The 23,968-nt window shown below is 34.8% G+C and overlaps 1 protein-coding gene across 1 annotated transcript in view; it reads right to left on the minus strand.

Moving 5' to 3' along the window:
* Positions 1–23,968, minus strand: part of ULK4 (unc-51 like kinase 4) — a 574,722-nt gene that overhangs the window by 520,077 nt on the left and 30,677 nt on the right. The window contains exons 7-12 of the mRNA XM_063114672.1: positions 23,801–23,884; positions 21,984–22,059; positions 19,367–19,459; positions 15,746–15,864; positions 15,520–15,589; positions 13,968–14,064 (exon numbers count right to left, since the gene is read on the minus strand). Coding sequence (XP_062970742.1) covers positions 13,968–14,064; positions 15,520–15,589; positions 15,746–15,864; positions 19,367–19,459; positions 21,984–22,059; positions 23,801–23,884 — 539 coding nt within the window. The remainder of the gene's footprint in view (positions 1–13,967; positions 14,065–15,519; positions 15,590–15,745; positions 15,865–19,366; positions 19,460–21,983; positions 22,060–23,800; positions 23,885–23,968) is intronic.

A 23,968-nucleotide genomic window follows, 5' to 3' on the forward strand; every position in this document is an offset into this window, starting at 1 on the left:
AAATTAATCAACTGAATAATTATTAGAAATAATATAAGAATTAGTAACATAGACCAATTAAATTAATCTCCTATAGGTAAATTGAGTATATGACAAGTTACAAAAATTTAATATCCCATCTACAGTAGCAAAAAATAAAATAAAATTATCAGGAATAAACTAAGTAATCAATACTTGCAATAAGATCAAAATTATTAAATGAAAAAAAAAATTAAGTTATAAAATTATGTTCCCTTGTTTGAAAATGAACATATATGTATGAAACCAGAAGTAGAAATATGAAAATGTAATCAGTGTTTACTCTGGGTTATTTAAATATAACTAATTTTTTTTATTTTCTTTGTCCTCTTTTATATTTTCCAAGTTTTCTACAATTATTATGCAATTTTCATAATTGAATAAAAAGTATCATTTAAAAACTATAAACTATAGACTACCTTACAGTAGTTAAATAAATATTACTTGAATTTTTTCAATAAGATGATTATATACTACCTTCTACAATAGACATCTGCCAGAAATGCTTTAACATCTACTGGATTTCAGAATGCATTTAGTTCTACACTGATTTTTCCATTTCACATATAACCAAACTATTAGCTGAGTCAGATTTTATTATAACCCATTTACATTAAATTTCACTGCAGAAATTAGTTTTACATGGTCCAAATACATTCCATGTTACATAAAAATTACAGTAACTGAAAATAATTGTTTGTCAGACAATAAGTACAATAAAAATAAAATGGACAAATTTTCTAATTCAAAGTATTTAATTCAAAGTATTTCCACATTCAAAACAACTATGATTGAAAAAAAATTTTAAAAGACCTAAATAGACATTCTACGTTCATAAAGGAAAATTAATGTCATTAAGATGGCAATATTCCCCAAACTGATCTACAGATTAAATGCAAATGCTATTAAAATCCCAGTTGGCTTCTTTGCAAAAACTGACAACCTGATCTTAAATTTTATATTTCCATATGATGGAAATGTATGTGACCCATTCAAAAGAACCATAGTCAAAAGAACCATAAAAACAAACAAAGTTGGAAGAGTCATACTTCCCAATTTCAAAATTTAATAAAAAGCTATAGTAATTGAGATAGGGTGCTACTAGCATAAGGATAGACAAACAGATCAATAGAATAGAGTCCATAAATATGCCCTCATATTTACAGCCAATTGATTTTCAAAAAGGGTGTCAAGATAGCTCAATGGGGAAAGAAATATCATTTCAACAAATTGTGCTGAGATGACTGGATATCCACATGCAAAACAATGAAGCTGTACCCCCTACTTCATATATATATATATGAGTTCAAATAGATCAAAGACATAAATGTAAGAGCTTACAAAACAACCAGAAATAGTAACAAAATGGTAGGAATAACTTCTCACGTATCAGTAGTAACCTTGAATGTGAATGGATTAAACTCACCAATTAAGACAGAGTGGCTAAATAGACAAAAAAACAAGACCCAACAATATGCTACCTATAAGAGACTAGCCTAACTACCAAAGATAAACATAGATTGAAAGTGAAGAGCTGAAAAAACATATCGCATGCAAATGGAAACTAAAAGCAAGCAGGAATAGCAATACTTTTATCAGATAAAATAGATTTTAAATCAAAAACAGTAAAAAAAGGCAAAGAAGGTTATTATACAATGATAAAGGGATTGATTCAACATGAGAATATAATAATTAATATATATGCACCCAACACCAGAGAACCCAGATACATAAAGCAAACATTATTAGATCTAAGGGGAGAGATAGATTGCAATTCAATAATAGTAGGGGACTTCAATACCCCATTTTCAACAATGGACATATCATCTAGACAGAAAATAAAGAAACATCTGACTTGAACTACACCACAGACCTAATGAACCTTACAGCCATTTACAGAACATACCAAGAAACAGCTGCAGAATACACATTTTTGTCAGCTGCACATGGAACATTCCATAGATCATATATTAAGCCATAATCAAGTCAACACAAATTTTAAAAGATAGCATATCAAGTACCTCTTCTGAGCACAATAGTATAAAACTAAAAAACAAGAAAAACATCATAAACTACACAAATATATGAAAATTAAACAACATGCTCCTAAACAACCAATGGGTTAATGAAAAACTAAAAGGAAAACTTAAAAGTTCCTTGAGACAAATGAGAATGAAGACACATCATACCAAAACCTATGAGACACAGCAAAAGCAATTCTACGAGGAAGCTTGATAGCAATAAATGACTACATTGAAAAGGAAGATTTCTTACAAACAACCTAATGTTGCACCTAAAGGAACTAGAAAAACAACAAACTACACCCAAAATTGGCAGAAGGAAAGAAATAATAAAACTCAGAGCAGAAATAAATGAAATTTAAAAAAACCCAAAAATGCCGGTGAAACAAAGAGTTGGTTTACTGAAAAGAATAACAACTTTAGGCAGACTATAAAAAAAGAGAGAAGATTCAAATGAATAAAATCAGAAATGAACGGGCCAACCCCATGGCTCACTCGGGAGTGCAGCGGCACTGGGAGCGCAGCGGCACTGGGAGTGCCGAGGCCGCAGGTTCGGATCCTATATAGGGATGGCCAGTGCGCTCACTGGCTGAGCGCAGTGTGGGCGACACCACGCCAAGGGTTGCAATCACCTTACCAGTCACAAAAAAAAAAAAAAAAAATCAGAAATGAAAAAGGAGATATTATAACTGATGCCACAGAAATACAAAAGATCATACAGTGCATTATGAACAATTAACTATATGTCAACAAATTTAATAATATGAAGAAATGAATAAATTCCTGAACAAATGCAATCTACTAAGATTAAATTATAAAGAAATACAAAGTCTAAACAGACCAATAACAAGTGAGAAAACTGAATCAGTGATAGAAAGTCATCCATTAAAGAAAAGCCCAGGACCTGACGGCTTCACTGCTGAATTCTACCAAACATTTAAAGTACAACTAATACCAATTCTCTTCAGATTATTCCAGAAAATTAAGGAGAAGGAAATACTTCCCAATTCATTTTATGAGGCCAGCATTACTCTAATTCCAAAACCAGGCAAGGACACAACAAAAAAAAAATATCCCTGATGAACACAGAAGTGAAAATTCTCAACAAGATACTAGCAAACATTTCGGTAATTGGCCACAATAATCAGCCACATTGTATATTGACAAAATAAAATAAAATTTGGAAGGAAAAGAAAAAAAAGATACTAGCAAACAGAATCTAACAGCACATTAATAAGATCATTCAACATAATCAAGTAGGATTTATCCCAGGGATGTAAGGATGGTTTAACATACAGAAATCAACAAATGTTATATACCACATTAACAGATATGAAGAAAAAAACCAGATGATCATTTCAACTGGTACAGAAAAAACACTGGACAAAATTTAACATTCCTTCATGTAAAAACTTTTAACAAACTAGATATTGATAATATGTACCTCAATACAGTAAAGGCCATACTGACAAACCCACAGCGAACATCGTACTGAATGCAGAAAAGCTTTAACTTTCCATCAAATCAGGAACAAGACGAGGATGCCCACTGTACATTGCTTTGGATAGAATAGAAAACCACTTCTGTTCAACATAGTACCAGAAATCCTAACCAGAGAAATCAGACAAGAGAAAAAAAAAAAAAGCATACAAATTGGAAAGGAAAAAGTCAAACTGTCCATGTTTGCAGATGAATTTATCTTATATATAGAAACCATAAAGACTCCACCAAAAGACTATTAGAACTACGGGGCCGAGCCCGTGGCGCACTCAGGAGGGTGCAGCGCTGAGCGCGCAGCAACGCTCCCGCCGCGGGTTTGGATCCTATATAGGAATGGCCGGTGCACTCACTGGCTGAGTGCCGGTCACAAAAAAGACAAAAAAAAAAAAAAAAAAGAACTAAAACAAATTCAGTAAAGTTGCAGGACACAAAAGCAACATACAAAAGTCAGGAGCATTTCTACCTACTCATAGCTAACTATCTGAAAAAGAAATCAAGAAAACAATTTTTATGACAGCTACAAAAAAATAAATAAGCACCTAGGAATAACCTTAATCGGTGAGGTAAAAGTCTTCTACAATGAAAACTATAAAACTTTGAAGAAAAAACTTGAAGAGGATTTGAGCATCACATATTGTACACAGGTGCTGATATTTAACTCTGTACCCTACAGATTTGTACAATCAACTATGTTTCAATTAAAAAAAATTGAAGAGGACATAAATAGAAAGATATCCCATGTTCATGGATTAGAAGAATTAATATAGTTAAAATGGCTATTCTATCCAAAGCAATGTACAGAATTAATGCAATCTCTATCAAAATGCCAATGACATTTTTCACTGAAACAGAAAAAAAAAAGATCCTACTATTCACATGGAACCAAAAAAGACTCTGAATAGCCAAAGAAAAAAACTAACAAAGCTGGGGTCATCACATTACCTGACATCAAATTATACTACAAAACTATAGTAACCAAAACTGCATAAAAATAGACCAATAGACCAAATAGACCAACAGAATAGAATAGAGAGCCCAGAAATAAATTCTGGTACTTACAGCCAACTGATCTTTGACAAAAGTGCCAATAATACATATTAAAGGAAAGACAATCTCTTCATTAAATGGTGCTGGGAAAACTGGATATCCACATGCAAAAGAATGAAACTGAACCCCTACCTCTCTCCATATACAAAAATAACTCAAAATAGATTAAAGATTTAAATGTAAAACCTGAAACTATGAAACTACTAGAAAAAAAACATAAGGGAAATGATCCATAACATGGGGCTGGGAAAGGATTTTTTAAATAAGACTTCAAAAGCACGAGTAATAAAAGCAAAATTAGCCAAGTAAGAGTACATCAAACTAAAAAGCTTTTATACAACAAAGAAACTGTTAACAGAGAGAACCTACAGAATGGGAGAAAATATTTGCAAACTATACATCTGATAAGGAGTTCATATCAAGGATATATAAGGAACTTAATAGCAAAAACAAACACAAAAAATTCCAATTGACAAATGGACACCTCTCAAAAGAATACAAATAGCCAAGAGGCATATGAAAAAATGCTCAATATCACTAATCATCAGGGAAATGCAAATGAAAACAGCAATGAGATACCACCTCACACCTGTTGGAATGCCAATGGTGTTGGCAAGGATGTCCAGAACAGGGAATACTGTTAGTGGAAGTGTAAACTAGTACAGTCATTATGGAAAACAGTATGGAGGTTCCTTAAAACATTAAAAATAGAACCACCATTTGATCCAGCAATCTCACTACTGGGTATACACCCAAAGGAAATGAAATCAGTATGTCAAAGAGATAGCTGCACTCCCATGTTTACTGCAGCACAATTTACGGTAGCCAAGATATGGAATCAACCTAAGTGTCCAACAACAGATGGATTTAAAAAAAAAAAAAAAAAGTGGTATATATTCACAATGGAATACTATTCAGCCATAAAAAAAACAATGAAATTCTGCCTTTTGTGGCAACATGGATGGACTCAGAAGACATGATATTGGACCTTGAGAGAATTATATTAAGTGAAACAAGTCAGGCACAGAAAGAGAAATACCACATGTTCTCACTTATTGGTGGGAGCTAAAAATTAATATATAAATTCACACACACACACACACACACACACACACACACACACACACAAAACCGGTTGGGGGGGAGAAGATATAACAACCACAATTATTTGAAGTTGATACGACAAGCAAACAGAAAGGACATTGTTAGGGGGGAGGGGGGAGGGAGAAGGGAGGGAGGTTTTGGTGATGGGGAGCAATAATCAGCCACAATGTATATTGACAAAATAAAAATTTAAAAAAAAAAAAAAAAAAGAAGAAGACATGATATTAAGTGAAGTAAACCAGGTCTAGGAAGACAAATACCATATGACCTCACTCAGAGAGTGAGAGAATAGAGGTAGAGAACAGAACAGTGGTTACCAGAGAATGGGGGAAGGGAAGGAGAGGAAAGGAAAACAGGGAGAGGATGACCAATGGGTACAAAATTACAATTAGATAGGAGGAATAAGTTCTGATGTTTTATTGCACAGAAGGGTGGTATGGGTAACAGTTAAGTTTGATATATTACATAATAGCTAGAGGAGAGGCTTTTGAATGCTTTCACCACAAAGAAATGACAAATGCATGAGGTGACTGATACTTTAACTATCCTGACCTGATTATTATACAACATATATATGTATCAAAATATCAGATTGTACCTCATAAGTATGTAGAACTACAATGTGTAAGTTAAAATTAAAATTTTCTTTAAATAAAACAAAAGAAATATAAGAGCTAAAACTATAAAACGCTTAGAAGAAAACATGGGCATAAACCTTCATGGACTTGGAGTAGGCAATGGTTTCTTAGATATGACACCAAAAGCAGCAACAAACACAACAAAAAAAGATAAATTGGACTATATCAAAATTTTAAAGTTTTGTGCTTCAAAGGATACCACAGAGAAAGTGAAAAGACAGCCCACAGAGGGAGAAAATTTTTCCAAATCATATATCTAGACTATGTAAAGAATTCCTACAACTCAATAATAAAAAGATAAATAACCCAAATAAAAATGGGCTTTAAATATAAAAAAAAAAAGGATTTTAATAGACATTTCTCCAAAGAAGATGGACAAATGGCCAATAAGCACATGGAAAGATACTCAACATCATTAGCCATCAGATAAATGCAAATCAAAACAACAGTGACATAGAATTTCACACCCACTAAGGTGGCTATAATCAAAATGATGGACTATGCCAAACTATTAACGATAGCCAAAAGTTAGAAGCAATCCAAGTGTCTATAAACAGACGAAAAGCTAAACAAAATATGGTATACACACATAAGGAAATATTATTCAGCCTGAAAAACAAATGAAATTATCACACATGCTACAACATAGAAGAACCCTAGAGACAATATGCTAAGTGAACTAAGCCAGACACAAAGGAAAAATAAGTGTTATGATTCCCCTTATACCAGGAACTTACTATAGGCACATTCATAGAGGCAGAAAGTAAAACAGTGGTTGCCAGGGGTAGGCGGAATAGAGAATGGGGAGTTATTATTTAATGGGTACAGAGTTTCAGTTTGGGATGATGAAAATATTCTGGAGATGGAATTAGGTTACGTTTCCAGTCAAGATGGCAGAGTAGTCAGTTCCTGGTGTCCCTCTCTCCCACAGAACGACCAATTTGCAACTCTTAAGGAACAAGGGAACAGACAGAAACCGTGCACCACCGGACCCCAGTTCAGGTTGCTCACCACTGCACAGAGAAACTTTAGAACTTCTGGGCCCACACGCCCCAAACCTGCTGGCCGGAGAAGTCAAGGATGGCGAGACTTGCAGCCCAGGCCAGTCCCCACTACCAGGAGAGACTTAAGAGGCTCGGGAGCCCCACACCCCAAGCCAGCCATGCCAGAGAAGACAGGCAACACTGGACCTCCAGCCAAGTCTGACCCCCGCCACCGGGAGAGTCCCAAGAGCCTCAGGGTTCCCATACCCTGACCAGCTGTCCCAGAGAAGGCAGGTGGGGCAGGACTTCTGGCCCAGGCTGGTCCCCACTGCCAGGAGAGTCTTAAGAGCCTCAGGGCCCCTACAACCCAAGCCAGCTGTCCCAGAACAGGCAGGCACAGTGGGAACACCAAGCCAGGCTAGTTCCTGCTGACCAGAAGTGGCAATCCCTTCAGGATCCAGGCCAGACAACAGGGTGAAACGAGTGGACTGTGATACCCCTGGCCACAATGACAAAACACCGAAGGAAAGATACCAGAAACATGAAAAATCAAGAAAGTACATCACCACCAAAGGAAAATAATAACTCTCAAGTGCTAGATCCTATAGAACAGGAAGTTTTTGAAATGACAGACAAGGAATTTAGAGTAACAATTCTAAGGAAACTAAATGAGATACAAGAAAACTCAGTTAGACAACAAAATGAAATGAGAAAAAATATAATGTATCTGAAAGAAGAAATGTACAAGGAAATCAATGCCTTGAAAAAGAATGTAGCTGATCTTGTGGAGCTGAAGGATTCATTCAACGAAATAAAATACACAACAGAGAGTTTAACCAGCAGACTTGAACAAGGAGAAGAGAGAATTTCTGACTTTGAAGACAGGCTGTTTGAATTAACACAGGAAAGACAAGCTATTTGAATTAACACAGGAAAACCAGAGAAAAGAAAAAAGAATCAAAAAAACTGAAGAAAATCTAAGAGAGACTACAGACAACCTTAAGCACTCAAATATCTGAATCATGGGTATTCCAGAAGGGGAGGAAAAAGGAAACGGCATTGAAATCATATACAATGAGATAACAGCAGAAAAGTTTTCAGGCATAGGAAAAGTCACAGATCTCCAGATTCAGGAAGCCCAAAGATCCCCAAACACATTCAACCCAAAAAGATCCTCTCCAAGACATGTGATAATCAAACTGGCAAAACTCAAAGACAAAGAGAGAATCTTAAAAGCTGCAAGAGAGAAGTGGCAAGTCACCTATAATGGAGCCCCAATCAGAATACATTAGACTTTTCATCAGAAACCCTAAAAGCCAGAAAAGAATGGGATGATATATTCAAAACAATAAAGGACAGAAATTGCCAGCCAAGAATACTTTACCCAGCAAGGCTATCCTTCCTAAATGAAGGACAAATAGTATATCTCTCAGACAAACAAAAACTGCGGGAGTTCAATACCACACAACCAGCCCTACAAGAAATTCTCAAGGAAGTACTGGGTTTGATACCACAAAAACAACCATCACTGCCATGAATACTCAAGAAAGAACAATACGTACCAGCAAAACAAAAATGCTAACAAAAGAGAAAAAAAAATCGTTAATCTATCACCCCAAGAAACCAACAAATACAGAAGACAAACAGAAAATTAGAAAGAAAGGAACAAAAGGTACTTAAGACATCTAAACAAAAATTAATAAAATGCTAGGAGTAAATCAAAACCTTTCAATAATAACTCTAAATGTAAAGGGATTAAACTCCCCATTCAAGACACAGACTGACTGACTGGATTAAAAAGATGGACCAAACAATATGCTGTCTTCAAGAGACTCATTTGACCTGTAAAGACACACATAGACTAAGAGTGAAAGGATGGAAAAAGATATATCATGCAAATAGAAATGAAAAATGAGCTGGAGTAGCTATTCTTATATAATATAAAATAGACTTTAAAGCAAAAACCATAAAAAGAGATAAAGAAGGCCACTATATAATGATAAAAGGATCTATCCATCAAGGAGACAGAACAATCATAAATACATACGCATCCAATGTCAGAGCAGCCAGATTTACACAGCAAACACTACTAGATGTAAAGAAAGAGACAGACACTAACACCATAATAGCAGGGGACCTGAACTCCCCACTCTCATCATTAGACAGATCATCTAGGCAAAAAATCAATAGAGAAACAAAAGATCTAAATAATACTTTTGACCAATTGGACTTGGCAGATATCTACAGAACATTCCATCCAACAACCTCAGAATATTCATTCTTCTCATCGGCTCATGGAACATTCTCCAGAATAGACCACATGTTATGTCACAAAGCAAGTCTCAACAAATTCAAAAAAATTGGGATTATTCCATGTATTTTTTCCGATCACAATGGATTAAAATTAGAAATCAACAATAAACGAAACTCTGGAAACTATACAAACACATGGAAATTAAACAACATTCTACTTAATGATATATGCATCCAAGAAGAAATTAAACAGGAAATCAAAAATTTCTTGAAACTAATGAAAATAATGACACATTATACCAAAACCTGTGCGATACTGCAAAAGCAGTATTAAGTGGGAAATTTATTGCATTAAATGATTATGTCAGAAGAATGGAAAGATGGCAAACAACCTAACACTTCACCTTAAAGATCTAGAAAAACAAGAACAATCCAAACCTAAAGTTAGTAGAAAGAAATAATTAAGGTCAGAGCAGAACTAAATGAGACAGAAACCCAAAAAACAATACAAAAGATCAATAAAACAAAAAGTTGGTTTTTTGAAAAGAAAATCAACAAACCTTTACCAAGATTAACTAAGAAAAGAAGAGAGAAGACTCAAATAACAAAAATAAGAAATGAAAAAGGTGATATTACAACTGATGCCTCAGAAATACAAGAAATCATTAGAGACTACTATAAATAACTATATGCCAACAAATTTGAAAATCTCGAGGAAATGGATAAATTTCTGGGTGCATACAAACTACCAAAACTGAGCCAAGAAGATATAGAAAATCTGAATAGACCAATAACAATAAGACATTGAAGCTGTTATCAGAAGGCTCCGAACAAATAAAAGCCCAGGACCAGACTGGTTCACTGCAGAGTTCTACCAAACCTTCAAAGAGGAACGGATACCAATTTTCTACACTGTTTCAAAAGATTGAAACAGAGGCCATTCTCCCAAACTCATTCTATGAGGCCAACATCACCCTGATACCAAAACCAGACAAAGATGCATCAAAAATAGAAAAGTACAGGCCAATATCTTTGATGAATATAGATGCAAAAATCCTCAATAAAATACTAGCTAACAGAATACAGCAACACATACACAAAATTATACACCGTGATGAAGTGGGATTCATCCCAGGGATGCATGCTTGGTTCAACATATGCAAATCAATAAACGTGATATACCACATCAACAAAAGCAAAGACAAAAACCGTATGATCATCTCTACAGACGCTGAAAAAGCATCTGACAAAATTCAACATTGTTTCATGATACTCTCTACAAGTTAGGCATAGATGGAATTATCTCAACATAATTAAAGCCATATATGATAAACCCACTGCCAGTATCATCCTAAATGGGATAATAAAAACAGGAACTAGACAAGGATGCTGACTCTCACCTCTCCTATTCAACATAGTGCTGGAAGTACTAGCCAGAGCAATCAGAGAAGAGAAGGAAATAAAGGGCATCCAGATTGGAAAAGAGGAAGTCAAACTGTCCCTGTTTGCGGATGATATGATCCTATATATTGAACAGCCTAAAGCCTCTATAAAAAAACTAGAGTTGATAAATGATTTCAGCAAAGTTGCAGGACGCAAAATCAACACATAAAAATCAGTACTATTTCTATACTCCAACAGTGATTATGCAGAAAAATAAATCAAGAAAGCTTGCCCATTTACAATAGCCACCACAAAAATAAAATACTTAGGAATAAAGCTGACCAAGGATGTGAAAAATCTCTATGAAGAGAACTACAAACCACTGCTGAGAGAAATTAAAGAGCACACAAGAAGATGGAAAGATATATCATGTTCCTGGATCAGAAGAATTAACATTATGAAAATGTCCATATTACCCAAAGTGATCTACAGAGTCAATGCAATCCCCATCAAAATTCCAATGACATTTTTCTCTGAGATGGAAAAAAACTATCCAGACATTTATATGGAACAAAAAAAGACCACACGTAGCCAAAACAATCCTGAGCAAAAAAAAAATAAGGCTGGAGGCATGATACTACCTGACTTTAAACTATATTACAATGCTATAATAACCCAAACAGCATGGCATGGGCATAAAAATAGACACACGAATCAATGGAATAAAATAGAGAACCCAGAAATCAATCCATATACCTACAGCCATCTGATCTTTGACAAAAGCAGCAAATCTACATACTGAGGAAGAGACTGCCTTTTCAACAAGTAGTGCTGGGAAAATTGGATACTCATATGCAGGAGAATGAAACTAGCCCCTTACCCTTCACCACATACCAAAATCAACTCAAAATGGATTAAAAAATTAAATATATATCCTGAAACAATAAAACTCCTTAAAGAAAACATACAGGAAACACTCTAGGAAGTAGGAGTGTGTACACTCCTATAGTGTGCACAGCAACTATAGGAAAAACAAACAAATGGGATTATATCAAACTAAAAACCTTCTGCATCAACAGAATAAAAAGACATCCAACAGAGCAGGAGAAAATATTTGCAAAATATACATCTGACAAAGGATTAAAATCCAGAATATATAAGGAACTCAAACAACTTTACAGCAAAAAACAAATAACCCAATTAAAAAATAGGCAAAGGAGCTAAATAGGCATTTCTCAAAGGAAGATTTACGAATGGCCAACAGACATATGAGAAAATGCTCAACATCACTCAGCATACAGGAAATGCAAATCAAAACCACTTTGAGATACCATCTCACTCCAGTCCGGATGGCTAATATCCAAAAGACTGAGAATGATAAGTGCTGGAGAGGTTGTGGAGAAAAAGGAACTCTCATATGCTGTTGGTGGGGCTGCAAAATGGTGCAGCCTTAATGGAAAATGGTATGGAGGTTCCTCAAACAATTGCAGATAGATCTACCATATGTCCCAGCTATTCCACTGTTGGGAATATACCCAGAGGAATGGAAATCCTCATGCTGAAGGGATACCTGTACTCATTGTTTATTGCAGCTCTATTTACAATAGCCAAGAATTGGAACCAGCCCAAATGTCCATCATCTGATGACTGGATAAGGAAACTGTGGTAAATCTACACAATGGAATACTTCTCTGCTATAAAAAAAGAATGAAATACTACCATTTGCAACAACATGGATGGACTTAGAGAAAATTATATGAAACAAGCCAGGCACAGAAAGAGAAATACCACATGTTCTCAGTTATTTGCGGGAGCTAAAAATAAATAAAATAAATAAATAAACACAAACAAAACAAGGGGGGGAAGGGGGAAGAAGACAGAATAGCCACCAAAATTCCTTGAACTATTTAAGTGAACAGATATGATGGGGGGAGGGGGATGGAGAGGAACAGATAAAGGGGCATGAAAATCAACTACAATGTATATTGAGAAATAAAATTTTAAAAACAAAATAAATAAATGAAATTAGGTTACAAAAAAAAAGAAAATATTCTGGAGATGGATGATGGATGATGGATGGCTGCACAGCACTGCAAATGTACTTAATGCCACTGAACCACTTAGAAAAGGCTAAAATGGTAAATTTTATGTAATGCATATTTTACTACAATTAAAAAAAAGACAAACAGAGCTAGCCAGTTAGCTCCGTTGGTTAAAGCACGATATTCTAACACCAAGGTCAAGGGTTTAGATCCTCATACTGGCCAGCCACCCCTACTCCCCAACCTCCCCCCCGCAAAAAAAAACCCCAATGAAGTGTTGATGAGGATGTGTAAAAACTAAAATCCAAAAACATACACACAAATGTTTATAGCAGCATTTTCATTATAGCCCAAAGGTAGAACCAACACAAATGTCCATTAACTGATGAATGGAAAAGATGTATACACAACAGAATACTATTTGGCAATAAAAAGGAATCTAGTACTGATACATGCTACAACTCAGATGAATCTTGAATACATTATGTTAAATAAAAGCCAGTAACAAAAATCCACATGTTATATGATTCCATTTATATGAAATGTTCAGAACAGGCAAATTCATAAAGACTGCAAGTAGATTAGGGGTTGCCTAGGATGAGTGCAGAAGAAATGCAGCAAGTGGGAGTGACTGATAATTGGTACAAGGTTTCTTTGTGAGATGACAAAAGAGTTCTAAAATTGATTGCGGTGATGGTTACACAACTCAATATGCTAAAAGCCCCTGAATTGTACATTTTAAGCGGGTGAATTATATGGTACATCATTTATATTTCAATAAAGCTGTCACTCAAAAAACAAGTATAAAGCAACTAAATGAAATCTCTCTCAGAGCACTTACTAGAAAAAACAATGATGATTAGGGAAGCCGACTTTATTGTAAATTTCGTAATTATGAACATGGTTCATGTATCAACTTGAGATTGTTCTTCTGAACCTCTATATCTTATGAAGAAAACAATTTCCATCTCTGCTCACCTTGGTCAAAGGAGAAGTCTTCTGTGGTGAATTTTGAGTCACATCCTCACCAGGATTTAATCTGACTGCAGTACTAGTTCTCGGAGTAGGACGAGAACTGAAAAATACACATTTCAGATTTCAGAAACTTTATCCTGTGTTCAGTATTCTTACGAAAAAAGATAGAATATAAGGATTCTATATGATCTCATGTAAAAAATGTCTAAAGCCTAATTTGCATTTATATGACATAATTTTTGTAACCGCTTTTAAACTAATTTCCTGGCTAATTTCTTAGTTCTTTCATTTATAGCTTCCATTCTATGTACAGTATTTTCTTTTTTAACTAGAAACCTTAAAACATTGATTTTACCATTTTTTAAATGTCTGTTGGTATAGGCAGATCAATTAATAAAATAGATATTCTACAAAGGATGGAAAATATTTAAATATTTGAAAAAATATGTTGGATAAGGAACAAGTAAATTATAATCTGCATGTATTTTTAATAATTCCTCCTACACATATATATACCTGCCATACTCTATGGGTCATTACGCTATTCCTGGGTCTCTGATTCTGAGTTTTTCACATTCTAAGAAATCCTTCCCTTTAGATCATTAGAGTCTTTTTTTAATTATTTCCTTCAAATTCCCCAAAATCAGGATTCTCACCTGTCTTTCACTTATCTGTTTGTTCATTCATTAAACAAGTACTTAGCACATAAAATTTTCTTAAAAATTTCTAAAAAACTGAATTTAAAATGCCTAAAGTGTATATAGATAAATTTTATATACTTCACATTTAAATATGGGTAAAACAGATCAGGAAATTTTAGTTGACTATTATAACCTTTATTTCATGAAATAAAACTATCTATGAGGGCCAGCCCATGGCTCACTTGGGAGAGTGTGGTCCTGATAACACCAAGGCCACAGGTTTGGATCCCTATGTAGGCATGGCCAGTTAGCTCACTTGGAGAGTGTGGTTCTGACAATACCAAGTCAAAGGTTAAGATCCCCTTACCAGTCATCTTTAAAAAAAAAAAAAAAAAACTATGAGAAAAATGTATTTTAAAATACATTTAATATTTACACATTATTAAATTTTTAAATACACTAGTCCTAATCACTTCAAGATACCATTCTGATTTTAATTCTTTCAATAATTACAAACATTGTTTAAGCCTCGCATATAAAAAATATTTAAAGAAAAACACAACCTCTTCTTTTTTGGAAGTCCTTATCCAAATAAAGAAGGCGGACTTTTGGAATTTTTAAATTCAATTCTATTTTAAGTTAAAGTACAAAATGAAGAGGTTTTAACCCTTAAAATTAGGAAAAATAAGTTGATTTCATTAAAAATTTTAAAAATAAAGAGCAAAAATCACGATTCCACTGGCCAGCACTTAACTGTAACTTTGAAAATGGAGACCAAAACTGGAACTTGTCATCAATATCCCTGCCTTTTAATCTCTGTGTAACACAGTTTGCCACCAGGACAGAAGATGCTCTTAAAAAGACTTACCTCTTATTTGTTATTGATCCATTATTGCTTTTTCTTTTTTACATACCTGAGAAGAAACATGGTTTCATTCAATTGAGCCCCAACAGTACTCTTAGGCTGCAACTCAGTTGGATTTTCTGTGGCAGGAAAGTAACATATTATCCATAAAGGAACAAAATACCATGGGCAAGGCATAATACAAACAGAGATTTAAAGATAAAAATAACACTGAAATTAGGAACTCTCTGAAACAGCATTCTAAGCAGCATGAACGTGCTGAAATGAAAGCTTACCCAGTCTGAAAGAGTTACTTAGTCGTTGATCACTCTTCTGTCTTTTTTCTTGGCCACTCTGAGGGTTCTGCAAAAGATCCTTGGAATCTTGTGGCCCAGAACACTCCATTACGTTTCTGCTATTCAACAGGAGAAAGCCAACACAATCAACTTATTTTGGGGCTCTCTATAGTGTTGTGTGTAGAACAAGAAGTTAGAAAGATAATTATATTACACACAACATTTGGCAAAGTTGTAGAGTTAGAAAAATAATATTTTTCATTGAATGGCTAAAATGAGCACTTTCTATACTCAAGAATTAATACTAAGAATTCTATAAACCTTAACAGACTGGGGAAGTAAACTAGAACTTGAAGTACTACTGAAAAAAGCAATGAGCTTCCCTTTGTTTTTCTCTTCTAGTATTGCCCTGCCTGAACTCAAAGGCAACAGTACAAACAGAAAGAACCTCAAGAGAAGTCCTCTATTTCTGTTCCAAGGATTGGAAAAGAGAGACCCTAAGGGTCAGAGAGGGAAGGGTAAATCGCCTGGTTTGTTTTTCTTTTTTCCCTTTTGTCCTGAGCAGCCTCCAGGTAATCCTGCAGCAGCTGGTTGGGGACAGCAGTAGCCGCTAGCCAGTACCTAAAACTCTGAAAGAGGGGAAACTTTTCCTCTGACCAGAGAGCTATGTACTCAAGAACATGAAGCAAATCCATGCTACTCCGCTCTTTTTCACTTTCTCTATCCTCCTGCAACTTGCATCCAAATGCATCTAGAAAGACATAAAAATTATAATACGCCATGACCAATTAGAGTTTCTTGTGGGAATGCAAGGCTGGCTCAATATGTGAAAACCAATTAATGTCATCCACCATAGTAAGAGCCTAAAGAAGAAAGATCACATGATCACATCAAATGCTAGAGAAAAAACATTTAACAAAATTCATCATTCATGCAAACTGAAAAAGGGCAGCTACAGAAACCTCTAGCTAACATAATACTTAATGGGGAAAGACTAAATGCTTCTGCCCTAAAATTAGAAACCAGGCAAAAATGTCTACTTTCATCATTCCCGTTTCAATATTTCACTAGAAAAGGCATAGCAAAAGCAACAAGTCAAAAAAAAAAAAAAAGACATACAGATCAAAAAGAAAGAAAACGATCCCTATTAGCAGATGACATGACTGCTTATGTAAGAGACTTACAATTAACATAAAAATCTTTTATTGGTGATGATAAGATTTTTCCTACATTTCTAAGTACATACAAACTAAAAGACAAAACGCTTTTAACTAAGTCACATTAGTGTATTCCATCACTTGCAAAGATCTCAATATTCATCTCGCAGAACAAAAAAGAGAACAGGGTAAAGCAAAGAATTAATAATATCTACTTGTATAATCATCTACATTTTTCAAAGTATTTCCATTTATATGATCTCATATACTTTCCCCAACAACTCCGTGGAGAAAGTAGCAGAATTCTACTACAGGAATTCTCTCTGACAATAAACTAAGGGTCAGATGTGTTCTGTGACTTTGATACTTACAGACCAGGACCAGAGTCCAGTTTGCCAAGACTACCAAGGTATTAGCTTTTTCATATGATACTGATTTTATGCCAGAATATAAGCAACTGGAAGGTGGGAGCTGTACCAAACTTCTCTGTAGCTCCCATAGAGCCTAATACAACAGTGAGAACACAGCTGGAGCTCACTGCATCACAGAAACTGAAGTTTGGGAGAGATATTAAACAGAATTCAGACCTTCATGCCCAATACAAAATTAAGAAGCAGACAACCATTTACCACTGAATAAGTTGAGGGGGAAAAATTAGTCAACTATGATTCAACTATTACTCAACTACTCCTCACCTTGCTCTTTTCCAGACACCATCACTTTGTTCAGTGTCCTGGGCTAAGAAGATTTTATAATGAAAATGAAGTATACGAGGCAAGACGAACTAGGTTATGCAGTGGTAATATCCAACTACCAAATCCTAGTGACTTAAAATCTCATAACTTTATGTCTCATTCATGCATACAGCCATTGAAGGCTAGTAGGAAAGCCATGTTCACCATAGTCACTCAGGACCCAGGCTGATGGGGCCCAGGGCTGGGCTCTGCTGCCCCCACACGTCCAACTGTCCCAGGCCATTGAGGAAGGGGCCGAGGCCTGAGGATGAGCAAGGAGCTGGAAGGAGTGAGAGAGGACAAAAGCCAGCCTTGTGGGGCCTGCAGGGTTATCCTAGGGCTTGACACCATCCAGGTGCCTGGGGATAAGGGGAAGGACAGTTGGGGCTTGGAACCAGCTTTCCTCTGTGGCTGACCTCTACTGTCCTCCTCTTGGGCAGCCAAGAGCCAAGATTGAATGAAATACAGTTGTTTGAGCCTCTTTAAAAAATACAAAAAAAAAAGATGACCCAGGCTTACGTCAACTCCATTTTTACATTTTTCTTCCCAATTACCTCATCAGGAGGAAGATATGTAGCAAATCGCACACTTGCTCTTAAAGATTCTATCTGGAAATAATACACATCATTTTTTTTTTTTTTTTTTTTTTTTTTTTTTCCGTCGTTTATTTCGTGACCGGCACTCAGCCAGTGAGTGCACTGGTCAGTCCTATATAGGATCCGAACCCGCGGCGGGAGCGTCGCCGCGCTCCCAGCGCAGCACTCTACCAAGTGCGCCACGGGCTCGGCCCAATACACATCATTTTGAAGTGGCTAAATTCCTTGTCCTCTCCTTGTTTTAATCCTTATTTTAACTTTTCAGCTAATATCTGCCTGTATGTAAGTAATAACTAGAGTTGTGTCAAGGGTTAACAGCTGAATGCATTTCTGAGCTCTATAGCTCTGCAGTTTGCAAGGCTGTCAGTTTTTTTTGACGTGAGAGACTGAGTTGAACCTCAGCCTGTCACCATTTCCTGTATGGATGAGAGACGGAGTTGGTCTCTAGCTCATGTTGCAGAAAGCCCCCAATCACATTTCCCATCCCATAACCCAGTTTGCCCACCTGGTGAAGCCCCCTACCCAAAGCCCCTTACCCACTTTTAACCACCTGGTAAAAGACCCCAATTTAGGTAACTCTGCCTAGATACAGACGGAGAGCCAGTAGAAAAGCTTGCTTACTTGCTCAAGAAAAGTATATAACCCTAGTTCACCCTGCATTCGGGGCTCAGGTTTTTGGGTAGTTCTCCTGAGACTGCCAGCATAATAACTCATCTGACTTCTCCATCTCTCCGGGTGTCTGCGTTTCCTTTTGGCAGCTTCTGCCATAACAATTTCTGCTCACATTTCGTTAGCCAAGGCAAGTCACATGAGCACATCTACCTTAAAATGGGAATGAGATCCTACCACATACTTGAAAGTCAAGAAGCCAGATGTATTTGGTGAACAGGACTAATGACTAACCATACTAAATCACTGATTGAACAATTGATTTTTTTTAAAAATGAGCGAAATCAAGAACACAAAAAGATTATGATCAAACTCTTTAAAAGCAACCCTTAATTCAACAAATGCTAGATTTTCTCTTACCATGAAAGCATAGAAATTAAGGTCACTGATGTTATAGTATTAGCATAGTAATGGGCATGAGTGTTCAATAACTATGCCCCAAGCACAAAGATAAGTTTATGCTACCTGAAGTTGAAATCCTCAATGGTTGATTCCTCATCTTCTCTAGTGAAAGCATTCTTCCAAAACGGATGCTGCAGTAGGCCTGTCCAAGTTAATCTTTATAAAACATAAATGTTAAAACTCTATTTAAACATAATTTACCATAAAGAATTCCGAGAACATGTCCCAATTAAATATATCAGATCTTACAATTTATAAATATCTCCATACAAATGTATCTGAAATCGTTTTATATTTTACTTTGATTTTAGTATGCAATTAACTTTTCTTGACAGCAAAATCAGAAGAAATCATTCAGAAGCCTACAATGGTACAGAATGAAACAGTTTGACAACTAAGTATTAGAAGTCTCAGGGTTTATATCCCCTAGAGTCTGATGAAAACATTTTCAGGTTCTCCAACCGATGTATGAAGAGAGTCTATAAATAATTTGAAATACTAAAGTAAATATATCAGATTTTATCAATTATAACTCTCTCATCCTTTATTTCCCAAGAGATTCATGGTTATTTTAGTTACCCTGTTTGACACATTTCAGTCCTAGAACTTCATTTGTAGAACTTCATTCAGAAATAAACAAGAATATCAGCTTCAAGACTACATACAGTCACACCTCTGTTTAGGGGTCAAAATAATGTTACCTAGCTAGTTCACTCACATTAGAATGACTTTAAGTATCTAAAACCCTTACTAACTTTCAAAGCATTAAGTTTTACTATAATCGGGTATACCTCTAGTCATACTCATCAGACTGGGAAAATTAAACTTGATTGAAATTTAGAAACAAAAAAGAAAGGAATTTATATTTGCTTAATTATTTAAAATGTCTGTATTAAATAAAAATTACTTTGATCAAAAGTAAAACATGAATAATAAAGAGAAAGAATTTGCAACCACATATACCTTTTATAAAAAGAGCTCTTATAATTCACCAAAAGAGAAATAAAAATGGCCAATAAAGTGAAATTTATTTCTCATCCATGAGACTACGAAAAATTTAAAAGATCAACAAAGCTCACTGTAGGTAATGGTGGAAGGGAAGGAGCTTTCTAACATATTATTGCTGAAAGTATAAATCAGCACATGTTCCTAGAATGTATCAAATGTGTCAAACTTCTTAATGCTCCTACCCTTTGGCCAGCAATCCCACTTCAAGAAATTTATACACAGGAGGTCACTGCCAAAGAGAAGCAAAAAACAAAAAACCTCATAAAAGGATATTCATTACAGCAATATATATAATATTCCAAATCAAGAAACATTCTAAATGCTTATTATAGATTATTCCAAGTACATTCTGCAGCCATTTAAGAGAATTAAGCAGATATGTATTTATTAATATGAAAATATATACAATAAGAAAAAGTAGGTTACGAAATGGTCCTATTTAAGCAAAAAATTATATAATATGGGGTATAAATGTAGGCATATGTAGATATGCCATCCTAAATAAATGAGGTATATTTATATCCTATCAAAAGACATCTGAAAGATTATCCACCAAAATAACACTAATCCTGAAAGCATTCTAATGTAAGCAAAGGAGGTTTGTCCTGCAGTTTTTTTCATATATTTAATAAAAGTAGAGACTATTTTATATGTTACACTAAATTTATTCTCTATTTTATACCCTGAAAGAGGAGACATCAAAAACTTACCTAAACACCCCCCACCCCCAGTTATCTAGTAGCAAAAACATAACTAGAAACTAGTTTCTCTGGGGCCGGCCCGTGGCTCACTAGGGAGAGTGTGGTGCTGATGACACCAAGGCCATGGGTTTGGATCCCATATAGGGATGGCCGGTTCGCTCACTTTGGAGAGCGTGGTGCTGACAACACCTTAAATAAAGAAAAAAAAAAAAGAAAGAAAGACTCTAGTTTCTCTTGTCTCCCTAACCAAGGAGACCCCTTTCCTACTCCCCCATCTCATCCTAATCTCCTCTACCCTGTGCCACAACGATTTCTAACTTTGCTATCACTGCAACATAGAAAATTCACAATGTGTCTATTATCCTGTCACTTGATAGCCCCATTATGACAGAATTATCATAAAAATATATCACATCAAAATATCACTCAATTAACAGTTAGTACTTTAACCATCTTGACAGCAGCATCCCAGTTAAATAATCTAAAATAGTTTTAGCCTAAAATACACAATGGGAAGAAATGCACTTCTTGGATTTGGGAATTACAAGAAAATCTGTCAACTACTAGGCAACTATTTAATATGTAAAAAAAAAGAAACTGACTTTCTCATGATTAAAAATACTTGCAGGGACGTAAAATAAGAAGTTATTGCTTAATGGGTACAGAGTTTATGTTAGGATGACAAAAACGTTTTGGAAATAGACAGAGGTGGTGGTTACATAGCTTTATGAATGTAATGAATTTTATGCTATTGTATGTTTTAAAATGCCTAAAACATCAATCCTTATATATTTTACTTTACCACGATTTTTTTTAAAATGGAAAAAAAAAACAGAACAACTGCAAACTGAGAGGGAAAAAAAAGTAATTTGAACAGCTATTTGTACATTTAAGAACAGCGCTATTTTAGAAACACATGAAAGGGGGAAAAAAAATTCCATTATTCATTCACATTAAAATACCATTCATACCTTTTCTGAGGATCTCTTTGAAGTAGCCCTTCAAGCAAATTAATAAAATCTGAAGAAGCTTTAGGGAGAGAAGAATCTATAAACAAATTAATTTCCAAGAAGGAAAAGGTGATAAGTAGATGAATATATAACACATCAACTTTACGAGTATTTCAATATCCTATATCAACATTTAAAGTAATCGTATTTTAAGCATATAAACTAATTAGTTTTTGTTTGTTCACACCAAATAGCCAGACACACACATAAACTGCTTTTAAGAGAACACTGAATCCATTAACAACAATTACAGCTTCCATTCATTGGGGCAGGATGGTGGGGCAGTGGTGGCAGAGTACAAAGATAAAAAACTGTTAATCCTAGATCACACACACACAAAAAAAAGAATCTCAAAAACTAAGTCTTAACTAACCACTAATCTCTTTCTTTATTGAACAAGCCCAATAAGAATCAGTCTGACAAACTCATGCTCTTGTCTTCCACTATTAGCTACGTCTCATTCTCTGAACATTCATGACTGACCAACTCTCTGTTATAACATACTATGATTAGAATACTCACAATCCCTCTTTTCTTTATTTTGAAGATTTTTAACAAGGAAGTAATAAATATTACAACATTATGACACTGTCCAATAATATTTTGACTTTTTTAATTAGATATATACCATGGCCACTTCATCAGCCTACAGTTAAAACAAGTGCCCATGAAGACAATGACTAAACACCATCGCCAACCACCCTCGAGACAAGGTAATCAAACAGGTGGCACCATGGCCACCATCTGATGAAGATCCCCGTGAAATAACTAAGCTTGGGCCACCAGTGATATCTTGACCAAACCCTCAACAGCTTCATTTTCAGATTTCTCTTCTCTGCATAAAAACCTTTAATTTACAGGAGAAACAATAGTCAGCACTGTGAGCTTTTAAAACAAAGAAATCAGAGGCCACATTACAGAAAATAGAAATGACTGATTTCTACAAAAACTAAGACAAAGCTAATGAAAGAAAAAAGAAATGCAGCTCTTGTTTTAAGAAATATAGGCTATTTTCAAAACAAGGAGTTTTTTCACCTAGGATGATTCTTGAAATATTGAAAATATTCTGTATTCCTATTTCCTCCATTTGTTACTTCTGAAAATTTTATTTTTTTAAAAACTCAAAGCATAATTTTTGTAGAATCTGTTTCCATTTATGTGTCTTAAGATTAATTTCTTTTATGGTGTACAGCAAAATGCTTTACTATGTTTGTGCCTTCTTTCAATTTTCTGTTATTTTCTTAAAATTACTGCTAGTGGTAGATTGTTATATACTAACCACAACTTGTATGATTAAAGTCCCAACACTTTTAAAATACTACAACTATATCTAGGTCTAAAAGATTTTTAAAACTTGTAATGGTAGCATTCCGATACATTAAGCCAAGAAATGAGAAATGCCTGACGTGTTCCTATTCAGATACTACATAGAAATAACCACATGGGATACAAGTAAATTAAATAAATGGTAAATACAAAAGTCAGTATTATATAAAGGTTTGAATTTTTTAAATCTTTAAACCAGACTTCTTGTGACATAAGAGCACAAAATAATTTGTGTTTTTAAATGAGGGAAGCTATTAGTAGTATTTTATTTTCCATTTTAGTATCTAAAATAAATTGCAAAGAAAATGCTAGCATTTCTAAAAATATCAATTTAGGACTATTTATAAAATATAACTGGGGGCTATGAATCAATAAAAACAGACTTTGCATAAAGGTGCACCTTTAATCGGTTTAGAATGCAAATTAACTGCATTTATCATAAGAAATCTTACCTTTTGGAATAGGTGGCAAAGGATCTTCAAATAAAATCTTTTGAATTAATTCTGAAACATTTTCTGAGGAGAATGGAGGTTTGCCTGAAATCATATGAAAACTTGCAAAATTAAACAACAGTTTGCTATAACAGATAATTCTAAACTAATATCAACTACAGATAATTT

The sequence above is a fragment of the Cynocephalus volans genome, chromosome 11, assembly GCF_027409185.1.
Source record: "Cynocephalus volans isolate mCynVol1 chromosome 11, mCynVol1.pri, whole genome shotgun sequence".
NCBI classification, from domain to species: Eukaryota; Metazoa; Chordata; class Mammalia; order Dermoptera; family Cynocephalidae; genus Cynocephalus; species Cynocephalus volans.